Here is a 13,307-nt window from a genome sequence, read left to right as displayed (position 1 = left end):
GATATAATAAATGCCAGTTTAAAATGGAAAACTATGTTATGCTAAGAAAAGTTATGTGTTGTGGGATGAAAACATTACAAGCTGTGTTCTACAACGATGGAACAGTACTCCAGGAAACTGATGAAACCGGGGATTTTAGGGTGGTATTTGGAAAGGAAGTTGAAGTCCAGAGTGCATACTGTAAAAGTCACTAAGATTGGTCATAGGATTACTTGGTTACTGAAGAGCATACCTAACAGAAAAAGTTATCATTCCTCTGATATGGCTTCAATGTGTACTTTGGGACCAAATGAGGTGACCACACTCTGGGACCAGGCCCCAAATTTGCTATTCTATTTCCAGTACTGTTTTTATTCAAGAGCAATATGAAACTAAGTATTAGGAAACTTTTGCATCAGACATTTCTTACTTCTCTACATGTGAATTTGTGCATATCTTTATATTGGAAGATGGTGTCAGTCTGTTTCCTAAAGAGAAATCCAGCATGCACTTACCATTATTATTAGCTTTGCTGTCCACTCAAATTTCCCAAATGATACAAATACAAATTTTTATTATGGGCAACTCCAAGGAGTCCTTAGACTCATTGAGGGAGGCCCTAAACATCAAGTCAAGAACTATTCAGCATTGATGATAAATTTAGTTTAATCCTTTATTCCAGTGAGAGCAAACAAAGTTTGCACCTGAAAATATCTTCAGGACTGAATATTGTGTTGTACTATCTTACCTGGGTAAGAAGTACAACACCAGGCAACTCGTAGCAAAGGTGGAGCAAGCTACCAACACTCCTAACAGGCAAACCTTTTGGCAACTCTTATAGGTAAAGATGACCTTGCTACTGCTTCTGCCTGGTATCTCCAACTCTGGGCCTGGCTCTCACTGAAGAGACCTCAATAAAGGTCGAAACTAGTCTGGGTAGTGGCCAATCCCTTAATGCATAACAGTATACACATCCACACGATGTGTTTTGCATTATGGGAGAAACTGGGATAGGAGTGTTGGTAGCTTGCTCCACCTTTAGTGGAGCAACACCAAGCAACTCGTAGCTTGCTACGAGTTGCTTGGCTCTCACTGAAGAGACCTCAATAAAGGTCGAAACTAGTCTGGGTAGTGGCCAATCCCTTAATGCATAACAGTATACACATCCACAAGATGTGTTTTGCATTATGGGAGAAACTGGGATAGGAGTGTTGGTAGCTTGCTCCACCTTTAGTGGAGCAACACCAAGCAACTCGTAGCTTGCTACGAGTTGCCTGGTGTTGTACTACTTACCCAGGTAAGATAGTACAACACTATATTCAGTCCTGAAGATATTTTCAGACGCAAACTTTGTTTGCTCTCACTGGGATAAAGGATTAAAATAAATTTATCATAGTCTAACCTAGTGAAAAATAAACTTTCAAAATATTCAGCATTGACACAGATCTATCATACTTTGCTTTGAACTCATTCACAGTCATGGCACCCACAACAGGGCAGCTTATTCCACTCATTCACCACTCTCCAAGTAAAAAATCTAGTTCTAACACCCTTGCTAACTACACTCTTTCTCAGTTTCCATGGATGGCCCCTAGTTCTCCCATCACCTGTTCTGTAAAATTTCCTCTGAATTAATCTTGTAAAAACCCCTCAGTAATTTGAATGTCTCGATCATATCACCTCTTTTCCACCTATTAACCAGTTTCTGTAATCCACAAATCTTCAACCTGTTCTTGTAAGGTGTAATATTATCTTGTAATATCATCATGGTCACTTGCCTCTGGATCTTCTCTACCTTCTCCACGTCACCAAGAAACCCCGGCACCCAGATCTGTGCACAGTAGTCAAAGAGGAACAATAACCTGCTTGTCTCTGCTTGTCAAAGTATTCTTCAGTAACCAATTGATCTGATGAGGTGATTTAGCCACTTTTGCTGTGTGTCCCCAAAACTTCAACTCCCTATCCACCAACAAAATTTAGAAAAAATAAGTTAAAAGAAGAACAGAACATATAAACGATTATTACACTATTTCTGTTATGAGTGGAACAGAACATTGACACTGTCCACATGCCTATTGTTTGTTGAGTTTGATCCAATTATTGGGCTTGTATAGAAGTCTTTGTAAAAATCATTGGCAATGCCTTGAATTTCTTTTCCATTGTTTGTTATGTTTCTATTTTTATCTAAAAGATAGGGAATCCACTTTTTTGCCTTCAGAAAGGCCATTTTTAGATATTATTAGTGAGGTTCTATTTTCTATTGCATTGGATATTTCATTTATATTGAATTTTCTGAAATCATTTTAGATTTCTCTTTTGACAAATTTGTCCAATTCTGCAAATTTAATCTTATCTCTTGATGAATGTAATCTGTATTTCTTTAGTAATTCTCTTTCATCTCTTAGTATCTATCATTTTTTTTTCTTTTGAGAGATCTTATCATTCTTCCTGCAAGTAGAGTTATTTAGAGGGTTGAATTGAAAACTTAATAATTTCAAGAGAGTTACAATGATCTTGAACATCAGTTTCTGACTGGGTCAGATTTTGAGAAGCAATCACTTTTGCCAAATTTTCTTTGTATTTTTCTTCCTGTTGATCTATTGCATTAACATTTAGCTTATTTAGTTTGATACATTTGATCCTGTTTATCCGTTTCAATAATGAGATCATTCCTCTTACCAGTCTATGATCTGTACTAAATTTAAAATTGAGCACCTGTACAGAGGTAACCAGGCTTGTATTTAGGGAGAGAATGAAATTGATCTCCCTCTTGCTATTACCATCAGAAGACGTACGAGTCCACTATCTGTTAAACCTCTTTTTGAATGCTGAATTCATCATTGTTAGATTATGACTTGCTGCTAAGTTAAATAATAATTCTCCATACGCATTTCTAGAACCATAATCATATGGTCCCAGAACGTTGCCTCTTGTCCTTAATCCTATTGTGGCAATGAAGTCTCCCATGACTGTTAACTCTTGTGTTTTCTCTTTGGAAATTATACTTCACAGATGATTATAAAACTCTTCTATTAATTCCAAACTATGGTTTGAGGTAGAGGCATATACCTGAATAATCAAGCTCTCTTTGTTTATGAGTTTTTATTTTCAGGCTTTGCAATTCTTTCCAAGTATCCTTTTGAATTCTACTATATGTTGTTTCCATTTATTTTTTATTATGAATCCCACTCCATGAAGACCCATGGTTTCACCTTTATGGTAAAATATCATGCCAGAGTTTCTTTCAAGAATCTTTTCAAGAATCAAGAATTCCTGATTTCTAATATTCCAATTATATCCCATTTTATAAATTTAAGGGTCAAGTTCTAGCAATCTTTCTTCAGATTTAAGTGTTCTAGCATTTAGAGTTGAAATGCATAAGCAGGTGATTTTCCCAGTTTTTGCATCCAATGAAGACCTTCTAAAAGAATATGAGCCTACACTATCATTTTTCCTGGGAAGATTTGTCGAGTTCAGTTTTAACCTGTTTCGACCCTGGACAGTATGGCTCTTCTTTTTTCACTGTAGCAGCATAGATTGAGGGGATATAGTCTAATCTCCCACGTTAACCAAACATCTTGGGAGATGCATTTTTTAGCTTCCTGAAAGCCCCTACATAGATCACCTCTACCATGAAGAACAGATGTCTTTTGCAGTTGCCCAGAAGTAGTCAGACACAATGCTTTCAGTAGATAGTGGACACCACAGTTTGAGAGGAAAGCATCACTCCTCATCCTTGAATTGCTCTAATAGCACTGGGGGGGGGGGACTAAGAGAAAGTAGAAGAAAGAAAAGTAGACCAGTCTACAGATATAATATACAAGTGTATATTATAGGATTGGGTATCTGGGTTTGCCATGCCTATACGTGCCAATGTGAGCCGCACCAACATATAGAATTCTTAAATTTAGTTTATTTGATTTTTAATCAAATAAGGCCCCCCCCCCCACCTTGAAGTGCTCATTATAGAATTTCAATTAGAGAAATGCAATATGAATTTTTGAATCACTCAAATTGTACTTTTTTTTCCAATGGGCACCAGATGATATAAATAATACAACATACACTGCTTTTTTTATTTATTATCATCATCAAATTCCTGATATATACCGGACAGGGGTGTACAGGATACAATATGATATGATGAAAAATTTACATCATAACTTCCTATCTACAATTTTCCTCCAAACCAGTCTGCTACCCGTCAAGACGCCAATATTAACAGGCCTTCTATTTCTGCCTTCTAAGGCAGTTTTTACTGTATCAATAGACTTATATCTTGGTCTTTCTCTCGATCTTTTTTGTGCCAACCTAGCAGAGAACACTTGTTTTCCTAATCTTTCCTCTCCCATTCTGAATAAGTGACCATACCACCCAAGATTAGCTCTGCTGATGCATTCCTGGATGCTGACAATGTCAGGTTCTTTCCTAATATCCTAGTTTTTAATATGATAATGCCACTGATACAATCTGTTCATACCGCTAATCTTTCTCATGACTCTTATATCTGCAGTCTCTAGTCTTTGGCCAAGTGTTTTACTTCTAAACCAGCTCTCAGATCCATAAGTTAAAATTGGTTTGAACACTGTCTTGGATACAGTAAATTTAGTGTTTCGGCTAATTTCTCTCTTATTCCATATAAATTTATTCAGTTGACTTCCTACCATACCAACTTTGTTGATTCTGTTGTCTATTTCCCTACTAAATTTACATCTTCATTAAAAATTGTGCCTAAGTAGTTGAAATGTTTTACTTGTTCTATAGGTTCTCCATTCACAATGCAGATGATATTTTCAATGTTTCTGCCTATTTTCATTGTCTTTGTCTTTTTATTGCGGACCTTCATTCCATATCTATTATAACAGTTATTCAATTAAGTCAAGGAATCTAGCATACTTGTAGCATATTTATTTAGAAGTATAACATCATCTGCATAAAGCAAAAAGCTGAGATTAACATCTCCAATTTTGAGATCAGGTTTAATACCACTTTCCTTCATAATGTAATCCATATAGATAATGAATAACAGAGGGGATAATGTACATCCTTGTCTGACACCAGATTTAACATTAAACCACCTTCCTGTACGTCCCTCAATTCTAACGGCTGATTTACAAACTCAAATAGAGACTAAGTATTGCTTGATATAATGCCCACTGACACCATACAACTGTAGCATTTTGAATAGCTTCTCTCTTGGCACCTTGTCATATGCCTTTTCCAGATCTACAAAACTTACATACAGATCCTTTTTATATTCCTATGATTTCTCCACTATTTGTCGTAAAGTGAAGATCTGATCCTGACAGCCTCTATTTGACCTGAATACAGCTTGTTCTTCACCAAGCTTTTCTTCCACAATCCTTCTCAACTGATTTCTCAAGTATACTCGCATATATCTTACCAGGAATACTCAGTAATGAAACGTATCTGTAATTCTCACATTCGGTTTTATTTCCCTTTTTATATATGGGTACTACGAAAGCTCTACTCCAATCATTTGGAATTCATCCCTCTGTATTCAGCCTTCTGAACTATGCAGTGCAGCCATTGTAAGACTTTTATAACTCCATATTTGTGCATTTCTGGTCAAATATCATCTACTCCTGCTGCATTTCCACATTTCAGGCTTTTGATGGCTTTTTCTACTTAAAGTATGGATATGTATTCTCCTGACTGCCTGCCTGGTCAGTGTTTTTAACCACTGTGCCGTCATCATGATTGATTAATTTAGCAATTTTTTGAAGTAAATACTCCATACTTCAAAGATACCTTTTTCACCAGTTTTCGTGTCACATTTGTCATCTCTAATTCCTTGTATAGCACTCTTTCTCCATTTCTGAGCTTCTTCCACAACCTCTAATATGTCTTGCCACCTACTTGATATTTATTTTCTATGTTCTTTCCAAGTCCTCCCATTGACTTTTGTATAGCCAGTTATGCAGTGTTTAGCTTTCGTACATTTGTCTCTATATTCTATAAGAGCACAAGCTGACTTATTTGCCAGGAACTTTTGATATGCTTTCTTCTTTTCAATTAGTGTTTTCTTCAGGGCTTGCCATTGAATCTGCACAGTTTCGTTCCTATTCTCAAACTCTTTCACTTTTTCTTGAATAATATTTGTGTATTTTAGTCTACAGTTCACATCTGAGAGCTGCTCAACTTTTATTCACTTGAAAACTTTCTTACATGTTCTTCTTTTCAATATGAAATTCAATTTTATCCTGCTCAAGACTAAATGGTGATCGCTTCCAATCTCAAATCCTCTGTTCACTATGCTGTCCTGCACCAGTGGGAAAACATCACTATCAACAATAACATAGTCAATGAGATTTTTCTTATTCCTTGCCACTTCTCTCCATGTGAATTTGTGCACGTTTTTATGTTTGAACATAGTGTTAGTAATAACCAGTTCATGTCCTGAGCAGAAATCCAACAGGTATTTGTCATTATTATTAGCTTTGCTCTTTTCTCCAAATATTCTCAAAATATTTTTGCAAGTCTGACAATCATTTCCTACTCTGCTGTTTAGATCCCCAACAAGGAACAACTTTCCTTTTTCATTGTAATTGTTGCTATTTCTAAAGCCTCAAAAAATTCCTCCACTTCTACCTTAGAGAACCTTCTCTGGGACCAAGACACAAATAACTCTCATTGTCCAGTTCCCCATTCTCATATTTGCCCACATTACTCTACTTGAGACTGCCTGCCATTCAAGAAGATTAGCCTCATATTTACTGTTGAATATTATGGCTACTCCTTCTTTTCCTTGATTATCAGTGCCTGAATGTAACATTTTGTATTTACTGCTCAAAAAGAGCTCACCAGTTTTGGTCTTTTTTGTTTCAGTCACCCCCTATTATGTCAATCTGGTACTTATCCAATTCCTCAGCTAGGTCCATTGACCTAGCTGAGGTCAACAACAAACACTGACTTATGTTGATAGCATCAATCTTGAACTCTGGTGATGTTGAGTAGGGGTAAGTTTTAGGATTTGTTCTGGTAGTTGACTTTTTGCTGTTTATCCTGATTCCCTGGCAAAAACAATCGGGGGGGGGCTTGTTTAACCGGGCAATGCCCCAGCCGGCATGAAATATGAAATTCTGTCATGTTGTATCATCATTTGAAATTTTGGTTTAAGCCTATAAGAATACAATTTGGTCGGCTAAATCCCAAGCCCATCCTCGTCCATTCCGTATCCAGATAGATACCTAACAGGGTATCTACCTACCATGAGAAAGTGAGGATTGGACATTATGTCAGAAGCCCTGGTTGGTTCTTTGCATTCCTTTGAAGGCTATGTGGAAGTCTCCTCTCAGTTTTATAGCTTTGACCATTAAGCACCCCCTTAAGATAGTTCAATCTTTTCAGTACCTATGTACCCCCTTTTTATATTTCAGTAAAAAAGGACACACCTTTCAAGTTAAAGACAATTTAAGAGAAGTTTGAATAATATTTCATCCAAACAAAGGTATCTATTTTTTAACCTTTGCATTCTAATAAATTACAAATATGAAACTTTTTTTTTAAATTATTAAATTTAGTTACATAAATCCAATATACATATACAGGAGAAAGAAACATTATGAAATTTTAAAAAATTAATGAGATAAAATGAAACTGTTTCTGTTGGAAAGTAGCCTAATGTAATACAGTTCTATATCATCTGCTCCATGAGTGTAGAAAACTGCACATATAACCTATGTACCCATCGCAACTTTTGTGAGACAAACATGACTGAACATAATACAGATGCATGCACAGGTGGTGAAAGAGCCACTGAGGGCTGTTCCAATTTGACATATAAATGATTCCAAAATTTAGTGGAAAGTTCTGAATGTGTGGATTGAACTATCTGAATATAATAAATTTAGTTTAATCCTTTATCTAAGTATAAGCAAACAAAGTTTGCGCTTGAAGTATCTTCAGGACTGAGGCAACTCGTGGTAAAGGTGGACCAAGCTCTCATCACTACTTGTCATAATATCTCCATAATGCAAACATATCTCCTTGCAGACATGTATAATGCTATGCATTAAGGGAAGGGCCACTACCCAGACCGGTTTCGACCTTCATTGAATGTTCAAGTACAGGTCAAACTCCAATAACTCAGCATTGTTCCCCTCAGTAACAGGATCACCCTGACACTGAGAAGAACTCTCAGCGTTGGCTCTACCACGTGGCAGGTTCACCCCACCACCAAGCAGAGTCGCTCATTTGCTTATTTTTTGCTCATATGCCATCTGAGGGGAAACAGCAATAGCCGTGTCTCAGTTAACTTCATGGACTACAGCATTGCCATTCATTACCACCCCTGGTAATGAATGGCAATTCTGAAACTGGTCTGTTTAGTGACCCTTCCCTTAATGCATAGCATTATACATGTCTGCAAGGAGACATGCTTTTGCATTATGAGAGATAATAAGACAAGTAGTGATGAGAGCTTGGTCCACCTTTACCACGAGTTGCCTCAGTCCTGAAGATACTTCAGGCACAAACTTTGTTTGGTTACACTTGGATAAAGGATTAAACTAAATTTATTATAGTCTAACCAAGTGAAAAAAACTTCCAACATCTTTCTCTAAATCCACAGTAATTTAATAATAAGGTGAGACACCTTTTGGCAACCCGTATAGCTAAATATGACTTCTCCATTGCTTCCGCCTTAATACCACCACCTCTGGGTCTGGATCCCACTGACGAGACCTCAATAAAGGTCAAAACCGGTATGGGTAGTGGTCCTTCCCTTAATGCATAGCATTATACATGTCTGCAAGGAGATGTGCTTTGCATTATGGGTGATACTGAGACAAATTGCGATGAGAGCTTGGTCCATCTTTAGCATAAGTTGCCTCAGTCCTGAAGATACTTCAGGCACAAACTTTGTTTGCTTACACTTGGATTAAGGATTAAACTAAATTGATTATAGTCTAACCAAGTGGGAAAAAACTTCCAACATCTTTGAACTATCTGAATTTAAACTTTTTGAACATAAACATGCCATCAAACAGATGCAGCCCTAACTAAGGTAGTCCATACATGTGAAGCAATAAATCTTGTTTAAAACTCTCTTTAGATTTTTTAGTTATTGAAAAATTAATTATAGAAAATACCTGCACTTATATGAGATAATATGGCAACAAAAATATAAAAGTAAACAAAGATGAGAGAAATTTAAAATAAAAAAATATTAAATGTGTTCTGTTTTATGTTTAAAATACTGATTTCTTAATTTTGTGTTCGAAAAAAGTATGTTCATCTTATACATGGGGGAAATCTTATACACGAAAAAATATACGTTATATTCTTGTTTTCACTCTTTTCTTTTTCACCACCCCCACCCCTTAAAGACCTTTTGCATACTCCAGGGAGTACATATACTCCTGAGAGAAACACTGCTCTAGAAATAAATAAATAAAACCTAATAATGAATCTCCGTCAATTAGCATGTGACAGAGAAGCCTGGTTTTCCTTCCTCATAACAACCTCCAAGTCCTATCTTAGTACAGACCACTTATTTGTTTTGCTTGGTTTCCCTATTTATAATTGTAAAATTATAAATAAATGATGATGATGATGATGAATGATTCTCTATGTAGCTTGGATTTCACATTTATAAAAAATTATGATAAGTTATGTTTTCTACTTACCAGCAGCTGTGTATCAAACACTACTAATTTGGCACTGATAGGAATAAGGTCATAACAGCGGTAGTACTTGAAGAATTTTACAAAAATCAAGTTTTCATCTTCCCCTACATAAGATGAATAATATTTAAATACTAGTGTACAAACCCTTATAAGGAAATACTTAAGTAGGAAAAAAAAAAGGTACATTTTTCATTTTGTTCTAGTTTCAATCCAAATTTATCAGTAAATCAAATTTCACAAGAAATTACCAAATTTTTACATTTATAAGAGTTCAGTTTTTTTTCTAAAATTGTTAGACCAAAAATCGGGGGTCGTCTTATACATGTGATGGGGAGGGGGGGGGGTTAATCAGTTGCCTGCAGTCGCCATGACAAAACTGCCAATACCTTGTCTCCCCAAACTGGCTTCCGCCAATACCTTGTCTCCCCAAACTGGCTTCCGCCAATCACTAACCTTTGTTAACTCTGTCGATTGATGTCATTAACGCTGATTCTGAATAAACCAACAGAACTCTGAAAGCATTCATATTCTACAACTTGGTGGTGGGGTAAATTAATGCATTAACAATATTTTGAGCACTAGCCCATAAAAATATCCAAAAATAAAAAACCATGAACAAAATGATATGCCCAGAACTGAGAGTAATGCATAATTTCTTAGTATGTATCTTAAAAATATTACCTAATTACTAAATATACTTTAAATATTTAAAAAATATTAAATGTGTTCTGTTTTATGTTTAAAATATTGATTTCTTAATTTTGGGTTCAAAAAAGTAGGGTTCATCTTATACATGGGGGAATCTTATACACAAAAAAATACGTTATATTCTTGTTTTCATTCTTTTCTTTTTCATCATTTACTTTCTGAAAAAACTGCTACATCATTAAACATCGTTTACCTAGCAAAATCTGCTGTATCACATTTATCAACAGAAACTAAAGACCAAACTACAGTAATGCCTTTCTTCTAATAAATGGAGCATATAGCTCATTAATCATATCATGTCACAATTCCATATTAGTCACATTTAGTATCATTACATCACAACTCCAAATTCTCTTCTCATTAAAACAAGAGATAAGTGAAATAATTACAATACTTCCTTATGTGACCAACTCGCAGACAGTTCAATCTTCCTGAGAGATATGATTTATTTCTTTTTATTATTATTTTTTATTTTATTTATTTATTTTTTGTACTACTACTGCTGCTGCAAACTAGTATCAAACATCCAGTATGATAATATAATCTGCCAAATTAACATAAATAAATTTTGATATCCTGCTCTTTTAGTAACATGCAATGCTAACTCGACTTATGTATACTATGGAACATTTACAACATATTTGACTTGAAAGTCTATAAATGAAAGGCAAAACAAGGAAAAAGTTCATGTTGAAAATGAATGGAACTTTCTGAAAAATATTATATAACCAGCTCAGCTAACTGATTTTTAGAAAAAATAAATAAATAAAACAAATAGTTACTGGATAATACCTGAGATAATGAGATTATGGGAGCAGAAAAGACAGGCTAAAGAACATCTGAATAAACTATTATAATAACCAAAACAGAGTATATTACAGAAGCCTACAAAACCAGCTAGACAGGATGTGTAGAAATGCAAAAAATAGATTGGCTGAATAATAAAGCAGACAAATGTACAAAGAACTATTTACATCACAACTACAAATTTCTGTACTCTACAGTTTAAGAGATTACCAAACACTACATTCTGGTGCCAATCACCATGAATGATTCCAAAAGATATATGATTTTCAAGTGGATAAGAGAGTGGTTGATGAAGAGATACCAGACAGTAGTTTATTCAGGAGTAGAGTCCAATAGAAGACTTGTGATTAGTAGTGTGCCAAAGGGCTCTGTTCTTGGGCCACTTCTATTTAATGTGTATATTAATAATATATTACAGGATCTAAGAGGAACTATTCAGTTGTTTGCCGATGATGCAAACTGAGTAGACCAATAGTTAATAAATAAAGATATTAAAATTTTGCAAGATGATTTAAACAGACTAACAGTATGAGCAAAGGAGAATGGATGTCAGTTTAATGTGACAAAGTGTAAGGTTATGCATCTTGATGTGAAAATATTACCAGCTATATACCACATTGATGAAACTGTACTCCATGAAATTGATGAAGCCAGAGATTTGGGGGTGTTATATGAAATACACTAACAAAATACTGTTTAAATACTGACAGTCTGCTGATCAAGCTGTTTTATGTCTCATGTCTGGCAAGGTACAAGGAAATGAAAGACAGCAAATAATTGCATTACATAAAGGAAGCTCCAACAGGGTTAACAAATTATAGCAAATCAATATCTTAAGAGTGATGTTTAAAATAGTGAAAAGCTGTTTAAAAGTAGAATTCATGAAAGAATGGATGAATAGGTATATGATACTTTATGAAAGCCAGAATGCCATTGGAAGGATAGATCATCATGCTTTAGTAATTTACTCACAGATTATAAAAAAATGCATCAATTATAAAAAAAAAAAAAGTTCAACAAAGGAAATGATTAACACCATGATACTTATGGATTTGCAAAAAAACATCTGGCAGAATGCCACAGAGAATCTATACTGAAAGAAATGGGGATGGCAAAGTGGATGCCATAAATACTAGGGTCGCTGATTGACAGACAGCAAAGAATAGCATATGACAGGGTAGAATTATGGTTGTCTCAGCATACAGTCCCATAACACACTAGTCACATGCATTCTCCTGGAGAATGTTTTTCAGCCAGAAATGCATAACATGCACTTCTGGCTGAAAAGATTACAAGTTATGTATCACCAATGAGAATGGACTGGACTGCAGGAAATTATTATATTATTATTATATACAGGTATATCCATGGAGTCAGAAGACTCATCACAGGAGATCCAAACTATCCATACAATATCTATCATACCTCTTCTTGAACTCATCTACAGATAAAGCACTCACAACTGAGTCAGACAACGCATTCCATTCATTCACCATTCTCCAAGCAAAAAATCTAATCCTCACACCCTTCTTAACCACACTCTCACTTAATTTCCAGAAATGACCTCTTGTTCTCCCACCACTATCCCACTGTTGAAATATTTCTCCAACATCAATCTTATAAAAACTTGTTAGTAATTTAAATGTTTCTATCATATCACCTCTTCACCTATCAACTAACCTCTGTAATCCACAAACTCTCAATCTATCAATGTAGCATTTCTTACACCACTCACCAACTTGGTCACTCGCCTCTGAATCTTTTCTACCACTTCCTTATCACCAAGGAATCCAGGTGACCAGACCTGAGCACAGTAATCCAAATGTGAACGTATCAACGCCTTATAAAGAGTAATAATAACTTCGTTATCTCTGCATGTCAGTGTGTTCTTCAATAACCAGTAATCCTATGAGCTATTTTGGACCCCTTAGCAATGCACCCTCTAAACTTCAACTCCCTATCCACTAACACCCCCAAGTCCCTAGCCTCATCAATCTCTTGGAGTACCATTTCCATGAATGTGGTACACAGCTGGTAATCTTTTAATCCCAAATTGCATAACTTTACACTTTTCCACATTGAACTGACATCCATTACCTTTTACCCATTTTGCCAGCTTATTTAAATCATCCCGCAAGTTCTCTACATCAGCTTGGTTAATTA

General features: G+C 35.4%; 1 protein-coding gene across 9 annotated transcripts in view; it reads right to left on the bottom strand.

Annotated features, from left to right (window-relative positions):
* LOC150100469 (5'-AMP-activated protein kinase subunit gamma-1-like) overlaps nt 1-13,307 on the bottom strand; it is an 855,293-nt gene that overhangs the window by 434,758 nt on the left and 407,228 nt on the right. For all 9 annotated transcript variants that reach the window (XM_090402490.1, XM_090402487.1, XM_090402491.1 and 6 more), the window contains one exon: nt 9,630-9,733. In XM_090402490.1, the coding sequence (XP_090258616.1) occupies nt 9,630-9,733 (104 nt within the window). The remainder of the gene's footprint in view (nt 1-9,629; nt 9,734-13,307) is intronic.

This window comes from Typopeltis vanoorti, chromosome 13, assembly GCF_054136105.1.
Source record: "Typopeltis vanoorti isolate ZY-2024b chromosome 13, IOZ_Tvanoo_1.0, whole genome shotgun sequence".
Lineage (NCBI taxonomy): Eukaryota > Metazoa > Arthropoda > Arachnida > Uropygi > Thelyphonidae > Typopeltis > Typopeltis vanoorti.
This window is presented reverse-complemented; position numbering and strand designations above follow the sequence as displayed.